We start from the raw sequence: 18,706 nt of genomic DNA on the forward strand, positions 1-18,706 counted from the left end.
ATTTAATTTATTGAATTTGGATCAAGACTTAAATGTAGTCTTCAATCTTTTCCTTGTGAAAACCACTAAAGCATCTGAGGCTGAGGGAACCTGATTAGGAAAACCCTTTGTTTTAGTAGTAGATATTCAAAATCAGGCTAGCAGATAGATCTCTTCTAATAATTCCTTTTCATATTTATAGGTAGAGCTTCTGCCTTAGTAAGAAAAATTAAGAACCGTTCTGCTTGAATTGTATTAAAAACAATGCCTTCCCTTTTTCCCAATGATACACAACAGAAAGGAAACAACTTCTGGGAATTCCCAAAGTTTTAAATTGGCCTTATTACTGCTGATCACTGTCCATGAAAAATCACTTCACTCTCCTCTGTCTGAGGAAACTGTGGTTGTATCTGCTGAACCAGAATCCTAGTCAGTATTAGGAATTTTAATGTTGCAATATCTAATATTTCCATGCGTGTACTGGTTCTGTGAACCACCTGGAAAAATGGTAAATTAAACTTACTGAACAGCATTGGCTTTAGGTCTGTCTGTCTGTCTAAGAGGAAATGAAAGCAGCCTTTTAATCCTGCTTCAAATTCATTTAGAACCCTTTCTATGTGAGATGAATCAGATTAATAGTAATGCCAGATAAAGTAGTTTCAAATGTTTACATCGAGAAGGCTAAGGAAAAATCATCCATATCCTGGACACAAAACTATGGAAGGTGAGAACAGGAACTATTTTTCCACACCCCAATCATCCTTGCCAATGGCTTCAAGTTTTGAATACCAAACCAAAGTACATATGTCCCAAGTTAGAAAATAGTATAATGATCATACACCAAAAACCACATGATAATGTTTAATTTTTTACAAAGTAATAAAACTATTCTGTCATTCCATCAGTTGCTAACATTGTAAACTGAACTGTCACATTATACAAGTTAGAAATTTCTAGCCTGTTATCAACTTCAAACCAGATCTAAAACCCTGAGGGTAGCAGTTTAGGGTTCCAATGTGAAACTTGCAAAATAAGGTACTCTTGAGATTAATCAAGAAGATTGATCCTTAGAAGAATTTTATCCATTGGAAAGCAGCACTCTTGTATGCTTTGTACAAGAGGTCTATATATAAGGACACTTCCCCTTTTCAGTTAGCCAATTAAGAGTTATCACCAATCCCAACCTGACCTAAATGGTCCTACAATGACAGGAAACAAATCTGAAAGTGGCTGCACTTCTCTACCAGGTAACTTTGAGCTTGAAGATTTGGGGGCAGATGTTTGATCACAGTGTCCCTAAGGGACTGGGACATCTGAGCAATAGTGCATAATGCCTCAATGGGAGAAAGTCAGTCCTTCCATTTTCAGTAGTACAGCTTAGGAAGCTCCTAGACCTAGTGAAAGATGATTTTTTTTGTGCTTTGAGTTAGGAATCTGCCCCTCTGATTTCAGTCTTCGAACAGCTTCCCTCATGTGTTTAGGCTGTAGTGGTGGCAACTCTCCCCATTTCTCACATACATCCAAAGCTAGAAAAAATCCAAGAGAAAAGCATTTCTACATATTAACTTACAATCTGATTTCTTTTGAGCCCTCTAACTTTTCCTTCACCTCTTGAGCTAGCTATGGAAACAGGTAAGAGGTGCTTGTTTCTATAGCAGAATGTTGCTTCTTACATCGCAGTAGGAGATTTAATTCTAAATGACTGTTTAAAGCATCCATCCATTTAAAAGTGACTCAATTTATGACAGTAACTTTGTGTGTGTGTGTGTGTGTGTGTGTGTGTGTGTGTGTGTGTGTGTGTGTAACCACTGTGGCCACTTCTTCCACTTCTCTGGTGTGCTTCACCATGCCAGCAGTAGCAGTAACAGGTGTGCCCCCTTGCACAAGGATCAAAGCATCAGTTTCACTTCTCTGGGCTAAGGAGCCAGAGTTTTCTTACGCACCTTAAGGGATCTGTAGAGAATTAGAAGACATGGAGGCCATGCTTACGTGAATATACAGTGCTCCCCATTTGTCCTAACACAATGCAAACAGGGAAGCCTACACTGCTCAGGTTGCTCATTAGTATTTAAAGTCCAAGTCAAAAACAAACACATATGGTCCCTCAGTATTTTTTCTTGAAAATAAAAGCATTAAGGATTCAGCCCATTGTTTAAACACCTATTTTATCAGGCCTTACCTTCTACTACTTCCCTGACGAATACCTTAGAGATGCCTGACATAGCAATGACAACATTCTGAGATACTGAGGTGCCAGTAATAGACTGGACCAGCTTGAAAAACAAAGCATTTTTAAGATTAAGATAATATATGATCAATAGGTCTTTGGAACTTAACGTACTCGTAAGACAGTATGTTTGGTGATTAGGATAACTCAGGTGGCTCTAAGGTTTATAAAGCACTTTTAATGACTATCTCGTTTTATCACTTGAAATATAATGACCAGAAACAAAACTGCTATTACCCACATAATTGAGGGAAAAGTATTTTTTCCACCTGTATTATCTAGGTTTTCATCTTTGCTTCTCAGTGCTAACCTCTCAATCTGGCTTCATCTTAATAGGTGATGACAGTGAAGTCCAGTGGTTCATCCCTGCCCATTTAATAGCGGCTTTAGGGAATGCTGATCAACGGTACATTTCATAGCGGTTTAGCTGTTCTTCAGAAAAGGAAGAAACCAGGATTCTGAGAAAAAAATAAGGGAAATAGTTCAGTTCCTTTGATGCACATGGAAAATTAGTATGAGGTGGGCGATTCAGAAAACAGTTCTTTGTCCCAGTGAGCTTGCAACACATCAGAGTGAGCCATACTTCTCACTTCAAGAGAAGCAGCAGTGAAATAGGAAAAAGGATTTTAGCCTGGCCACCATATTGGGCACAAATGTATCCGAGTTACAGCATGTACTCTATGTGCCTTCAAAGGACAGTGTTTCTAGAAGCCAACTTTGCCTCTTGACATTTTAATCTTTTAATACTTTAGATTTATGGTAAAAGTTAAATTTTGTGAATTGTACCTAAACCAATACAGAAGTTATCAGGATTAAACTTTTTTTGTGGACAAATCCGAGCTTTCAGGGAAGATGACATGGGAAGGTAACTCACTGCATTTTCTGAATTTCATCTTCATCTACTTTGTGGTTTTTCTCTTTCCTCTCTTTAATTTCTATCTTCATCTTCTTGACTGCAGGAGGAAGTAATGATGAGTCCTCCATTCCAGTTCCTGTTAAATCTGATTCTTCCTGGTCCTTGAGCAGATAGGACAAATTAAAGAAACCAGCTTATTAAATTGGCTGGCTTTCCAGTCTGACTGGATTTGATGGCATCATTAAAAAATAAGAAGAAACCATTTACTGAGCACCTGTTGTGTTGGGTGGGTTGCTTCCCTCAAGGAGCTACTGGTCTCTTAGGGGAAATGTTTAACATATGAAAAAATTAAATTACATTATATCCAAACTATTATAGTTATATTTCTTAGTCATGTGTTACTGTGGATAATGGAATATAATTAAAATCCACAGGTAGCAATCAAATTTCAGCCTTCATTCCAACCTACCCCTCAGCAAACTAATAATTTTTTAAGCAGCAAATAATTTTACCTTCATAGAGGGCTTTAAAGTCAGGCTTATGTTTTAAAACTACCTACCATGTTATACAGAGCTAACAATTTGTTGTATACAAGGTGAATCTGGACTTTTTTGGCCTCACTGCCACCTTAGGTCTCAGATGTCTAATTGTGGTCCTGGGAAATAGGAATGGGACATCATAGTTCCAGGATTAATCCTCCCCCAAATTTGTAGATATTCCAGGAGCAATATCAGGCAGAGAAAGTCCCATGACTCCAGGCACATAAACCAATTACATGTTGTGTGGGAGTAAAAGGCACATCTGGTATATCAATCTTGGCCCTTCAGTATGAATTCAGCCAGTAGCATTTGGTGGTGACTACTGAGCTTGCCCAACCCACATCATACTTACATTCCCTGAAAAAGTATAGTTGTGATCCAGGTAGTGAAGAGGAGTGGCTTTGGAGTCAAAAAGACCTAGGGTCAAGTCCTGCCTGTGACAAGTGGATGTGTGACATCTCAGTGCTTCAGACAACTCTTATGTTTGAAAGGTCTTAAACAGATGACCTCTTTATGTTCCTTTCAGCTTTAAATCTGACCTCAAAAGTAAGTGATGGAGATAAATAAGTAGGCAACCAACTCTGAATAGCCTATAGTTCCTGCTTGTGATTCAGATATGGTTGTTTTAGGAAATCTTTAATTTCTAATAATATATTCCCAACTGCCTATTTAACATCTCCACTGCATGTTACTCAAAATCAAATTTATTATTTTCTCTTCCCCAACTTATCAGCTCCCTTGCTAAAGTTTCTGAGGCACAGTATGTCAAAAAATGGGTTTAGATGAATACTACAAGGGTAAGCTTGTTTCATAGGTATAATTATCAATGGAGAATGAGATTGCATGAGGGTTTGGTATTAAGTATTTAACTAATTATAATGTATTAATAGAATGTTGGTGAGGGTGCTATGTAGGAGTAAGCCTGTACCACCTAGTCACCCAGGCTTAAAACCTTGGGATGATGGGGGTCACTGAACTAGTAGATATGGGGAAGCTATAAAGTATAACCTAGATTTCAGCAAAACATCTTAGAAAGTATCTCATTCACACGAAGGAAAGATGTGGACTAAACGATAACAGTGAGATAGATTTGGCACTGGTTGAATAGTTAGACTCAAAGAGTAGTTCTTTTTTTTTTAGTGAGGCAATCGGGGTTAAGTGACTTGCCCAAGGCCACACAGCTAGTACAAATTTGAACTCAGGTCCTCCTGACTTCAGGGCTGGTGCTCTATCCACTGTGCCACCTAGCTGCCCCTCAAAGAGTAGTTCTTAATAATTCAATGTCAACTTGACAGTAGGTCTCCAGTAGAATGCTCCAAAGATACGTGCTTGATTCTGTACTGTTTATATAAGCTCTTGATAAAGATGTTAAAGGCACAAATAGCAAGATCATAAATGTGCTTATAATCCAAAAGGGGTGGGAGGAGGAAGCTAACAGGCTGAATGACAGAATCAGTATTAAAAACATCTTGACAGGCTAGGGCAGTGGGCCAAACTTAATAAGGAAATGTCAAGTCTTACATTGGGTTAAGGAAATCAACTTCTCAAGTAAGCCTAGTGTGGATTATTTAGAGTAGTTTGAAAAAAACAGTCTGTGGGTTTTAGTGTATTGGAAGTTCATTATGTGTCACCAGTGTCATTTCAGCCACTTATTCAGTCTGCCACTTAAGCCCTTCTTGCTCTGGCCTCTCACCCACCTTTGTAGCCTTACTTCCTACTGATTCTGTTATATATAAAATTATATTTCTACCAATTTGGTCTATTCTTACCACCTTTAGCTTTCCTACCATCTTATCTCAACTTTCCTTTCCCTTTTCTGTAATGCTTATATTCTGCATCTGCCTTTCAAAATTCTATTGTTTTAGGTCTACTTCAAATGACATTTCCTTCATGAAACCTTTTATGAGATCACCAAATGGATGTAATCACACCTTTGTCTGAAGTCTCAAACATCTATACCTTGTGATTTGTATATTTGTATTATTTCTATTTCTTATGCTTATCCTCCATATCCTAAGTAGGCTAATAGGATATAAGCTTCTTGAGTGTGGTGACTTTTAATTATCTTTGTATCTATTGCAGTGCCTCTCAAGGTCCTCTGTATATGGTGGACACTCAGTAATGCCTCAACATGGTATAGATGTGACCTTGGGGGTTTAGATTGCAGTTTAGATTATGAATTCATTTGTAAAATCTCAACGTGCAGGGGAATGGAAGATTATGAACAGTGTCACCGCATAAAACAGGAAAGCAGGAAGGGTAAATCTTGTTTTAAAAGAGATACTTAATTATAAGACAAGTTATTCCAGGGGCATTTAAGGATGAAATTGAACAACAAGTAGAAGAAAGATGGAAAAGCCTTGCAAAGATTTATATAATGAATTCTTTTTACCATCAAAAAATGGAGCTACCTCATTCAGATTCTTAATATCATAGTCCTGAATATGCTTTACAGAAGAGGTTCTCACTAAGAAGAATGAAAGGGGAAATGCAGCTGTATTAGCTCAAGTGTACACTGAAGGGATCCATGCAGAAGACAAGGTTGTGAAGGCACCTGACTTTTAAAGCCTTTTGTAATCTGGCTCCAGCCTAGCTTTCCAAATTGACTTCACTTTACTCCCTTTTCATGTATTCTATACTTCAAACTAACCTATTTGCTTTTCTCCATAAACAATATTCTATATCCCTCCTTCTTTCTTTTACATATAGACTGCCCCCTATACCTGAAATGTTCTTCCTCCTCACCTCTGCCTCTTGGAACTGGAGCTTTCAAGGATCAGTTCAAGTGCCATCTGCTTTCAAAAGGCATCTCGGTTGTTAGCTCCTTCCTACTCACCCAAATCACTTTGTATTTATTTTGTACATATCCTTTATTTTTTCATGAAAATGTATTTCTCTTCCCTCCAACAGAATGTAAGCTCTTTGCGGGCAAGGGCTGTTTTGTTTTTGTCTGTATCCTTAGTGTTTAACACCCGTTAACACCTAGTCTAGCAAACTGTAGGTGAGCTCTAAGTGCATGTTGAATGAATGAATGAAATCAGATCCATTTGAGTTTTTTATACATGAAAATGCTTTTAAGATTTACAAAGTCTATGTGTGTGCTTGCTGAATGAATGAAATCAGCTATCCGTGAGTTTTTATACACATAAAAGCTTAAGATTTACAAAGATTCACTCAGAGCACACATATCCATAACATAAGTTTGCTCTTGGGATTTACAAAGTAGTTTCTTCTTTAAGAAATAGTGCTGTAGGTGGTGAAAGTATTTCCACTTAACAGATGAAGTAACTCAGGCTGAGAGGTGTCAAGCATGGGTTACACAGCTATAGAGTTACGGCTCTCCAGGGAGGGGGAAAAGGAGGGTAATATGTGGAAAACGCAAATGATATCAATACAAATTTAAAAATAAATTTATTTTAATATTTTTATTATAATATGTGTGTGTCTATGTACAAGGATTTGAACCCAAATCAGGTCTAAGGCTCTTTCAGTGAATGAGAAAATGATGTGTCTTAGATGAAAAAGAGGAGAGCAAATACAGAAATGTCAAGACAGCAAAAACCTAGATTCTGTCTTTAGTCAGGAATAAAACCAAAGAAATGAAAATGGTAATTCTTATACGAGGCCATCATCCAACTCCCCGTTGAACATCCACCCCACTGCTCCTAATTTTGCCTCCTGGGTCCAAGTAGAGCACTACCTCGCATCTCTCCAGCCTTGCTAGGGGCTCTCCCCCCCCACCCCGCGGACACCCGGGGCACAGTCACCCGCTGTGGGGGCCGCTCGTGGGCGCCAGATCTCCTGGCTCAAATGCACTAGGGTCCGCAGCCCTCGATCCACCGACGAGAAGGAGAGCGGGCTGGGGGAGCTCCCCGGGGGGCCGAAGGCCCCGAGGCGGGGTCAGGGCGGGGTCCGAAACCCGCGGGGAGGCTTACCTCAGCGTCTTCCGCCGCAGCCTCCTTGGAGGCCCCACTCCCCTCCCCATCCGTCTCCGGCGCCGCGTCGGGCGGCTGGGCAGCTTCCAGAACGGGCCCGGGGGTGGAGGCAGCGGCAAAGAGCGGCACCTCATCTGACGCAGAGCCCCTTCCTGCCTTCTCCGGGGACGACCCTTCATCGGGCTCCTCCATCGCGGGGATGGAGTAAAGTGTGGAGACTTTGCACTCGTCCAGGAGAAACCCGCCGGAGCCGGGGAGGCCCGGCCCGGCAAAACAGACTTCCTCAGGTCGCACAGCAATGACGACACCTTACGGAGCGTCGGAACAGCCAATCCGCTCCGTGGACCGGGACGGGGGCGGGGCGGGAGGGAGGTCCTGTTACCCCTCTTCCTCCTGCAGATTCCTCCCCTAGGGAACATACCCTGATCTTAATCTCTTCTGGGGCGGCTACATCCAGGGCTGGACATCGCCACCTGGAGGCATCTCAGACCTGGCGGTTTAAACCGGAATCATTCCCTTTCCCAGCAATGAGCATTTATCAAGCGCTTACCCTGTGCCTGGCACTGTGCTAGGCGCCCGGCGGGGGATACAAATAAAAGCTAAAAGAAAGGCAGCCCACTGACTCCTGCCTTAAATTCTAATTTCTCACCAAACCCACCCTTACTTGCCTATATTAATCCAGGACGCTCCTATCCTTCCAATCACCCAGGTTGACAACTGTCATTGTCACCTACTCTGTTTCTCTCCCAGGTTCCAAACAATTAATTGACAAGTCTTGATTCAATCAATCAAAAAATATTTATTAAACGCCTACAAGGTGTCAGATGCTGTGCTAAGCCCTGGGGATTCAAAAGGAGGCAAAGAATGGCCTCTGTCCTCAAGAAACTTACAATCCAATGGGGAAAACAACGTGCAAATAAATATTTAAAAAGCAAGATATATACAGGATAAATGGGAAATAATTAATAGAGTAAAATAAATAGAAGTTGAGAAGGGCTTCCAGTCAAAGATGGGATTTTAGTTGACACTTAAAGGAAACCAGGGAGGTCAGTAGTTGGGAGTGGAAAAGGAAGAACATTCCAAGTATGCGGCCAGCCAGAGGGAATGCCTAGAGTGGAGGGATGGAGTGTCTTGTTCCAGCGATAGCCAGGAGGAAGGTGTCACTGGACTGAAGAGTGAATGTCAGGGAGTAAGGAGTAAAAAGACTGGAAAGGTAGGAGTGGACTACGTTATGAAGGATTTGAGGCAATAGGGAGCCGCTGAAATTTATCAAGTAGGGATAGACTTGGTCAGACCTGAGCTTTAGGAAAGTAAGTCACTTTGGTGGCTGGAGGATGTATTGGAGTGGGGTGAGAGCCAAACCCAACAGCAGGCTATTGCAATAATCAAGGTGTGAGGTGATGAAAACCTGTATCAGAGTGGTGGCAGTAGTAGAGGAAAGAAGGATGTATTTGAGAGAGATGTTGCAGAAGTGAAAGTAATAACTCCTAGGTTTCAAGCTGGAAGGCCTGGGAGGATGATGTAACAGGGAAGGTAGGAGGGGGAATAGTTTGGGGAAAAGATAATGAATTCTGTTTTGGACACATTTAGTTTATGATGTCTACTGGACATTCAGTTTGAGACGTCTAATAAGCAGCTGGAGATTCGAGATTGGAAGTCAGTAGAGAGATTGGGGCAGGAAAGGTAGGTTTGAAAATCATCAGCATACACATGGTAACTAAATTCGTGGAAGCTGATGAGATCACTCACTGAAGAAGCATAGAGGAAGAGGAGAAGAGGGTCCATGACAGAATCCTGAGAAACACCTACAGTTAGAGGGCATGGTCTGGAGGAGGATGCAGCGAAAGAGACTGAGGAGTGGTGAGATAGGTAGGAGGAGACCCCGGGGAAAGTGATGTCCTGAAAACCTAGAGAGAAGAGCATATCAAGGAGGAGATAGTGATCCGTAGTGTCAGAGGCTGCAGAGAGGTCCAGGAGAATGAGGAGAGAGAAAAGGTCACTGGATTTGGCAACTAAGAGATCATTAGTAACTTTAGAGAGAGCAGATAAGCTGCGTTGTAAAGGGTTAAGAAGAGAGTAAGAGTAGAGAAAGTGGAAGCACCTTTTGAGGAATTTAGCCACCAAGGGCAAAAGGGGTATAAGATGATAGCATAGATGGAAAGATCAAGTGAGGTGTTTGGTTTTGGTTTTGTTTTTGGTTTTTTGTTTTTTTTTCAGTATGGGGAAGATATAGGCATGTTTGTAGGCAGTAGGGAATGGAATTAGCCAAAAGACAGGGAGCCACTGAAAATAAATGATAGAATGGAATGACAAAGGAGGCAATCTGGAGACAGGATAGAATGGGATCACTTGAACAAGTAGAGGGGTTAGCCTTAGGTAAGTTATGAAGGCCACTTCATCTTGTGAGATAGGGGTGAAGGAGGAAGTAGTGCCGCAGAAGGCCTATGAGTGAGATGAGATAAGGAAGAGGTAGAAGACAGAGCTGAGCACAAATGGCCACAATTGTTTTCCTCCAAAATATGAGGCAAGTTTCTCAGTTGAGATGGTAGGGGGAGGGGAAATCTTGGGAAGTGTGAGGAGGGGTGAAAAGGTTTAGAAGAGCCACTGTGGAGAGTGGGATAGTGATAAGGGAGAGAGCATATGATTGCCCAGCAGCTGTTAGGGTCCAGTTGATGTTGTGTTATATAACTTGTAGTGGATCCAGTTGGAATGGTTATATGATTTTTTTCAGCTTCCTTCAGCAGCATGTGTGTAGGAGTGAAGGCAGCAATGATGGAAGTGATCCAAGGCCAAGGCTGGGCATAATTGGTGATATGATATGGGGGCTAGGGAGTCAACAATGGAGGAAAGTGTAGAGTTGAATTGGTTCACCAAAAGGTCAAGATAGGGAAAGGAAGAGAGAGTGGCTAGTGCAGGACAGATGGTCTGGGAGGGAATTGAGGAGTCAAGGGACTGGAAGTCATGATGTGCACAAACAGTAGCGTTTTGCAAGGGAAGGGAGAGGGAGAGGTAAAAAGCCAGTAAGTTGTATTTGGCTAAGCAGATTTTGGAATTCTTGAACATGGAGGTGGTACATTTGTGGGTGATGGTAAGATCAAGATATGATTGTCTTTGTGTATGGCTGAAGTGGGGTAGATGAGTAGCTTATGGAAAATGAGTAGGTTGAGGAACTGAGTAGTTAGGGAGTTCGCAGGAGAGTCGATATGTTGTTGAAGTCTGCTAGTATGAGGACAGGAGATGAGGAAGAGAGAAAATTGTGAGCCAGGTATGGAACTCATTGAAGAAGGAAGAGGAGTAACTTGGTGGGGGGGGGGGGCTGTTGATAACATCCACCAGGATTTTGATTGGAGGTAGATATGAATAACACGGACCTCAAACAAAGAGAGGTTACTGAGTTGCAGAGATAGGGGGAGAACCTGGAAGGGCCTGGAAGGGGAAAGAAGTATTCCAACTCCACCACTTGGAAGTCATGGATAATGAGTGTAGGTGCAGTCAGTACTGGAAAGGATGGCCAGGGAGACTGGGTCATCTATTTCCACAACATCCATCCCTTTCTCTGTACTGACACTGCCACCAACCTAGTTCAGGTCCTCATCCCTTCTCACCTGGACTATTGTAACTATCCTCCTTGCCTCAAGTCTCCCCTTAATCTAACCCATCCCTCTGTTAACCAGTTAGTCCAGGGGTGGGGAACCTGAGGCCTCAAGGCCACATGTGGCCTTCACCCCGAGTTAGTCAATAAACATTTATTAAGTACCTCATACATACCAAGGACTGTGCTAAGTGCTGGAGCTACAAAGAAAGGCAAAAGATACTTCTTGCTTTTAAGGAGCTCACAGTTTAATAGGGGAGACAACATGCAAACAACTATTTACAAACAAGACATAAATAACAGATACACACACATCTACTAAAATAGTCTTTCTAAGATCATCTGGGGGCAGCTAGGTGGCACAGTAGATAGAGCACCGGCCCTGAATTCAAATCCGACCTCAGACCAGACACTTGACACTTACTAGCTGTGAGACCCTGGGCAAGTCACTTAACCCCAATTGCCTAAAAAAAAAAAGAAAAAAAGATCATCTGACACGTCATTTGCCTACTCAAAAATCTTCCATGGCTCCCTATTGCCTCTAGTATAAAATACACACTCCTCAGCCACCATAACATTCTAGGTCCTTCACAATCTGTCTTTCATCAACCTTTATAGCCCCATTTCACTTTCCAGCCCTTGCCCAGCCAAACTGGACTGCTAGGTAGCTGTTCACAGAACTCAACATGCCACAGCCTGCTTCCTTGCATTTGCTAGACCATCTCCCTTTCCTGGAATGTCTGTCCTCCCTCCTTATCTTCACTCCTCAGAATTCATGACTTCCTTCAAAGTCCAGTTCAGTTGCCACCACCACAGGCTGCGGTTTCAAAACTTATGTGGTTTGTGGAAAAAACCCAAGAATGTTGTGTTATTCTCCCAATACTTTTTATAAATTGAATTTTCTTAGCTCTACTTTATTGAAATAAAGTTATTCATTACCACAATTTTTATAACAGCACACAAACCTTAGACTTACAATAAAGCAATGGAATGTTCAGATATTTATTGACAAAATCCTTTAAACTTTTATACCTACATCTTAAAAAATAACTCTTGCTGACTCTGAACTTTGTTTTTGTTGGGAAAAAAGTGAATTATTTATTCAGAAATTGTATTAGAAAATACTTTACAAGTTTAGCCATAGTTTTGCCTACCCCCTGAAAGACAAGAGCCTTTCTTTTTAGAACCTCCAGAATTTGGAAAACTGTACCTTGGTAAACTTTTCAGTATCTACCTAGTTGTCGATGCCTTCTCTCCCTTTTCATAGTCCTAATTTTCTTACCTATGTACAGGTAACATTCATTGACCCCAGTTACAAAATAAATGCCTTGAGGTCAAGGACTTTTTCTTTTTTTAACCCCAGAGCCCAGTATAGTGTCTGACATGAAATAGGCATTTAATAAAAGTTGTTGGATTGAATTAAGGGAGGAGAGAGACAAGAATTAAAAAAAAGAGATTAGAAAGAGTTAGAGGGAAGGAATAAGAAGAGAGAAAGAGGAGAAAAGAGTATGGGGAAGGGATGTAAAGAGGAGGGTAGATAAAGGATGGGAAGGAAGGGAGGACAGTGACAGGAAGAAGAAAGAGGAGAGTTCAGTCAGAGGAAGCACCAGATAAGAGTGATTGTGTAGGGGTACTGTTCTGGTTTCAGGAAAAGAATCTTTTCCATACCCTCTATTCTAAACATTCAGTTTCAACCAATTCTCTACAATAAATACACTAGCTTCTTGCTGGCACATTATGTAAGCTATTGGTATTAAGATATTCTTGTGTTTTTGTTCAATATTTGAATGGAAATACTGAACATTCTTCCTTGTAAAGGGGACAGGAGAAAATAAAAACTTTGTTTATCTGAATTAAGATTACCTTGAGTTCCACAAGATCATAAACTTAGAGACTACTTATTTTATTAGAACTATATCCAAAAAAACAGACAATTAAGATGACTTATTAATATTTTTATTAAGTAAACTGCATTATGCTTAGCTTATGAAAAATATACATACACATACACACATATATGTATGTCAATATATACATATATATGACAAGAAAAGGTATTTTGTTAACACTTCCAGTGTATTTAATGAAGCATCATGCTGCTGCTGGGAATACAAAGGCAAAAAAACAGAATGAAAGAAAACAAATAGCTGTCCCTGTCTTCAAGGACTTTATATTCTACTCAGGGATACAGTATTTACAGATGTAGTCTTGTCTTTGGCTACTCCTCAACTTGCACTGAATGTTGTGTCTCCAGAAGGCAGCTGTTAATTCAAAGTTCAAAGAATATACCCACTCCTAAAACTAGATAGCTCATAAGCCCCCATTAGCGTACTTCCTAATAATATTTAGCCAGAAGACACAATGAGCTCTTAGCAAAGGTATTTACTAAAATGGCAATTTGGCTATATTGTGTCTGTTAGATGAGCCACTCAGCTGGGGTCCCAGGGTCTGAAAAGAGAAACTACAAAATATTCTCCCTAGAAATCTGGTGTGATATGATTAATATCTACCAATATTTCCCTATAAGATGGGTTAAGCCTAGCCCTCCTTTTTTTTCTTCCTGTGATGTAGATTAGTTTTCCCTAAAAGGAGGGAAAGTGGTCCTGGACCTGATTGGCACCTCTGTCCCTGATCACTTATAGAAATAAGAAGTCCAGACTAGGTGGAGTCTGAGCCTTTAAGACTTCATAGGTACCTGGGACCACATGAGTTGCAATGCCCTTCCCTATCTTGCCCTGTTGACCTCCTGACCAGACATGTTTTCATATCCTTGTTGCATATTCTTGCTATGCTAAGGCAAAGTGAATCTTGTTTTTGTTAACTGTTCAGTGATTTACAAGTACATAACTGCATTCCAAAACAGAACTTGAACTAAGCGAATGTTGGAATAAGGCCTGCCTCTCACTCTGGGGTGCTTTCTCCCACAAATATAGAGTCCATAGGAAGATTACAAATTCAGAGTACACTGGTAGTGAGGCACACATGTGTGGTAAATTTGTGGCAAAAGCAACTCACAACTACATGTGCTGAATATCCTTTCCCTTTTTATAGAGTCCTCAGGAAGTCCCCTTTGGCTAGATCGTGTCTGATAGATGAGCCACTCAGCTGGAGTCCCAGGGTCTGGTCCTCTCCAGAGCCTGCTCTCCCCTTTACTATGAAAGGTCTCATTGTCAAAGCTGCTTCCTCTCTTCAGTCTTTTGGTATCCGTTTCTGTCTAGAGTACCTGTCTCTGTTCCCTCAATTGTGCTTCAAACTCTCAAGAATAACTAATCTTGAAAAAAAAAAAAGAATCACTGATCTTTTGAAATGCTGTAGAAAAATCTTCCCCTTACCCCTTCTTCTTTCTTCCCCCACACACTCCTACTCCTAGTCCCTCTCAGGGATCTCTTCCACAAAGCTGCTCCAGTGTCTACCTGTGACTCTCCAGGGCTTGGTAATTTAAAACCTCAGGGGTGTGTGGCTAATTTGTCACTTCAGCCAATGGAGTTGTTCCTTTCCGATTCACTTATGAGACTTCATACCTCATAAAATTGGGGTGGAGATTTAACAGTTAGTTTAACTCCAAGTTACTTACTATCCATGACTAAATCCTGTGACTATATCAGCTGAGTTACACAAATCTAAGGACAATAAATAAGTACAAGATAATCAAGAGGAAGGAAGTACTAGTAACTATGGAGATTAAGAGAGGTTTCTCTACTTGAGTGGAGCCTCGCAGAAGCTAAGGATCCTAAGAGGCAGAAGTGAAGAAAGCTTGGTACGTGGGGAGGGAGACAGTCTGCAAAGGAGTGGGAGGAGATGAAATATTGTTTGGGGAACAGGTCAGCCAATAGGCCCTTTTGGTGGGATTATGCAATTAGGGAAGAGGAGTAATATAAATAAGCCTGGATTAATATAAATAGACTAGAGCCAGACTATAAAGGGTCTTAAATGCCAAGCTGAGGCGTTTGTATTTTGTCTTAGGGATAATAAGAATAATAAAGGGCATATGGGGGTGTTCGGGAAGGACTAGCACCTCTGATGTGAGGCTGCTCATCCACCTTTGATGTCCACCTGTCACCCAATTCTCATCTGTGGCTCCAAGAAGCTGTAGTATTCCCAGCGCCCACACCTCAGTAAAATCTTCTGGGCAGATGGACTAAACCAGATCAAGGGTAAACCAATAGGCCTCAAATCCACAGGTGAGTTGGGAGGGGGGGTGTCTATCCACATGTAAAGACTTTGCTCCAGTGGAATGGGCAGATGGGAGCAATTTGTTCCAATGGCCATGAAAAAGGCTGAAGCAGGCATTGTAAAGGGCTTAGAGCTTGGTCAGACATTGAAGATGCCAAGGTCATCCAATGCATCCCTGGCCATCACCAGTCATCCTGACGTTTGTCCTACTACTTGACTTCAGTGACTCTGGAAGAGCAAGTAAGGTAAACAACTTTGTGAAGCTATGCCTCAACTAATTCTCTTTGAAAACAAAGGATGAACAGAAACAATATGGAGTCAGTGAAGATACCAGTGGAGGGGACTGACAATCAGACCTGTGCTTATATCAGCTGGGTAGGTGGTACCTAGAGCACTGGGCCTGTAGTTAGGAGGACCTGAATTCAAATCTAACCTTGGATAGTTACTAGGTATGACCTTGGTAAGTCACTTAAACTGTCTGCCTCAGTTTCCTCATGTGTAAAATGAGAATAATAATAGCACCTTCCTCAAGGAGTTGTGAGAATAAAATGAAATATTTTTAAAGCTTAATATAGTAACTGGTACATAGTAGGCACTTAATAAATGCTTGTTCCCTTTTTACCTTTCCTTTGTCCTTTAGGAAGATTATTTTGGTAGCTATGTGATAGCACATGGAGAAAGGACTGGAAATGAGTTGAGATTCTAAGCACTGAGACCAATTCTAAAGTATGCAAAGTCAAATCAAGTCAATAAGCATTTTTAAGCATTTACCATTGTGCCAGGCATTGTGCCTGGGAAAACAAATAGAAGCAAAAGGAAAGAGAATCTCTACTCTCAAGGATCTTACATTCTAATGGAGGAAGACAACTCAGAAAAAGAAGCTGAAAACTGGGCTGGGGCAGAAGAGCTAAGAAGAGAGAAAGAAGTCTGGAGAGTTAGGAGCAGAGCCTGGAAGGGAATGAATACATGGCTGACCTGAGCAATTTCCTTAAAAATGAAGATTCTTGAGGAGCCAATCAATCAGAGGAGGCCTCTAAGGTATAGAGTGAACTTTCAGGGTGAATAGGTTGCTGGCTGCCTATAGGCAGCTAGGTAGTACAGTGAATAGAGCACTGGGCCTGGAATCAAGAAGACCTGTGTTCAAATCCGAGCTGATATTTACTAACTGTGTAACCCTGAGTGAGTCACTTAACCTCAGTTTCCTCAAATATAAAATTGGAATAATAATAGGTTGTTGTGAGGATCAAATGAAAAAATATTTGTAAGGTGCTTGGTATATAACAGGTGTTCTATAAATGCCTATTCCCTTCCCTGTGGCATGGTAGAAAATTCTGGACAGTCAAAAATGCAAAGCACCTTAAATATATTACTTCATATGAATGTTACAACAATTCTGTTTTATGTATTACTGTATTATTATTATTATTATGCTATAGGCACATCATTACTCTAATTTTACAGAGGAAGAAACTGAAACTGAAACTGATAGTTTGGGGTGGCTTTTTATCAGTCATAGAGCTAGTGTCAGAGGATTTAAACACAGGTCTTTCTTAGTTCAAATCCAACAGTTTATTTACCACAACATACTGATTCTCCAACAAAAGTATCACCATCTGGAAAGTTGTATTCTTTATTCTGCAAAATGCTTATTACATATACTGGACAAACCAGCCTACAGCCGTAGAACTTCTGACTTAGAAAGAATGTGTCAAAAAAAAATTTAAGTTTGAATATTTTTAAGTTTTAGACAGAAGTCTGCCAAAAGCAATTTTTAAAAATTGATTTAACATTATTCTAAGTCTAAGCATTTCTAGTTTAAAGAGAGAAATATCCAAATTGGCATAGATTCTTCCCTCTACCCCATTCCCTTGGACATGTCTCTCTAAACCAAGGCAAGTTGAGGCAACATGTACAGAATTATTGAATAAGGAAAGTCACAGTATGCCACAAAGCTACTAATATTCCAGAACAATAGTCACTCAACTTTCAGCTAGAACCTCACAGCTCTTTCCTTGACCACTCCCATCCAGGACTGAGAGGGTTCCTTCCTGTGATCAATATCTTATTTCTTAATGAATGAGAAGAGGACATTTTCTTTCTTTTTTTTTTTTTTTGGAAGCAGCAATACATTTTAATAAGGCACAGAAGGTGTGGGGGCAAATGGCACAGATAGTACAGACACAAATGGTGAAAAGAGGTACAGAGACAAATGCCTTGGGGATTGAGGTGGCATGGTGAAGGAAGGCAGGCAGTGATGGGGAAGAGATTGGGGAGGAGGAAAGGCACAGAGTATCCCTTACATAACCATAGATTAGAGTTGGGAGTTCAAAGAGGATATTTTCTGAAAGGAAAATAGAGTGCTTCTTTTGAGTGCATCATAGACCAATGACTGGGGGCAATGGGGAAGGCTAGGATCTTCACAAGAGGTAGAAAACAGGTAAGTTAAGGCAAACTGTTGGTGAAACTGTGAACTGGTCCAGCCATTCTGGAAAGTAATTTAGAACTATGCCTAAGTAGTTACTGAAGTATGCATATCTTCTCACCCAGTAGTATCACTACTAGGGTCTATACCTTAAGAGATCATATGAAGAGGAAAAGGATACCTATGTAAAAAATATTTATAGCAATTTTTTTTAGTGGTGGCAAAGAATTGGAAAGTGAGGGGTACCCATCCATCAGGGAATAATGGAACAAGTTATGATATTTGAATGTGATGGAAGAAATGTGTTATTGTGCTAAAAGAAATGATGGTAACAGTATAATAAATCTGGGAAGACATAAACCAATGCAGAGTGAGGTGAAAAGAATGAGAACAATTTATACAATAATAACAATACTGTAAAGACAAACAACTTTGAAAGACTTAGGAACTCTGATCAGCATAATGACCAACCACAGTTCCAGAGTACTCATGATGAAATGTGCTGTCCCCTCCTGATAAAGAAGTGATAGACTCAGAGCACAGATTAAGACATTTTTATGGAGATGGTCAATCAGGAATTTGTTTTGCTAGACTATGCATATTTATAACAGGGGGAAGATTAAGGGAGGGGAAAGGAATAGAAAGTGGATTTTCCTTTGAAAATGAAATAAAATTTAATTAAAAAAAAAGACAAAAGGTACCTTGGTCCCAAATTTGATTAGCACCCTTAATCTAGTTTCTCAGAAATAGACCATTTGTTCTTGACTCAACCTACCTGTCAAAGAGGAGTACTCTGGAAAGAGTTTTAAGCTGGAGAAATATTTATTTTTAAAATATCTTTAGAAAGCTTTAAAAAAAGGTTAATATGCTTCTACAGATATTAATGAACATACAATAAAACCTACATCTGATTTTTATTTATCTCCCATTTGGTTCCTGATTCTAGTTTTGGCTTTCTTTCTTTTTTCTAGTTCTCAAAGAAA

General features: G+C 40.5%; 1 protein-coding gene across 1 annotated transcript; it reads right to left on the reverse strand.

Annotated features, from left to right (window-relative positions):
- Positions 1 to 605: 605 nt before the first annotated feature.
- Positions 606 to 7,818, reverse strand: TAF11 (TATA-box binding protein associated factor 11). The gene is given in 5 exon segments (XM_027876387.1): positions 606 to 1,505; positions 2,159 to 2,252; positions 2,577 to 2,664; positions 3,081 to 3,223; positions 7,537 to 7,818. Coding segments are annotated over 5 exon segments (666 nt in total). The 5' UTR covers positions 7,729 to 7,818; the 3' UTR covers positions 606 to 1,356.
- Positions 7,819 to 18,706: the final 10,888 nt, after the last annotated feature.

The sequence above is a fragment of the Vombatus ursinus genome, unplaced genomic scaffold (assembly GCF_900497805.2).
Source record: "Vombatus ursinus unplaced genomic scaffold, bare-nosed wombat genome assembly UNPS02014811.1, whole genome shotgun sequence".
NCBI lineage: Eukaryota > Metazoa > Chordata > Mammalia > Diprotodontia > Vombatidae > Vombatus > Vombatus ursinus.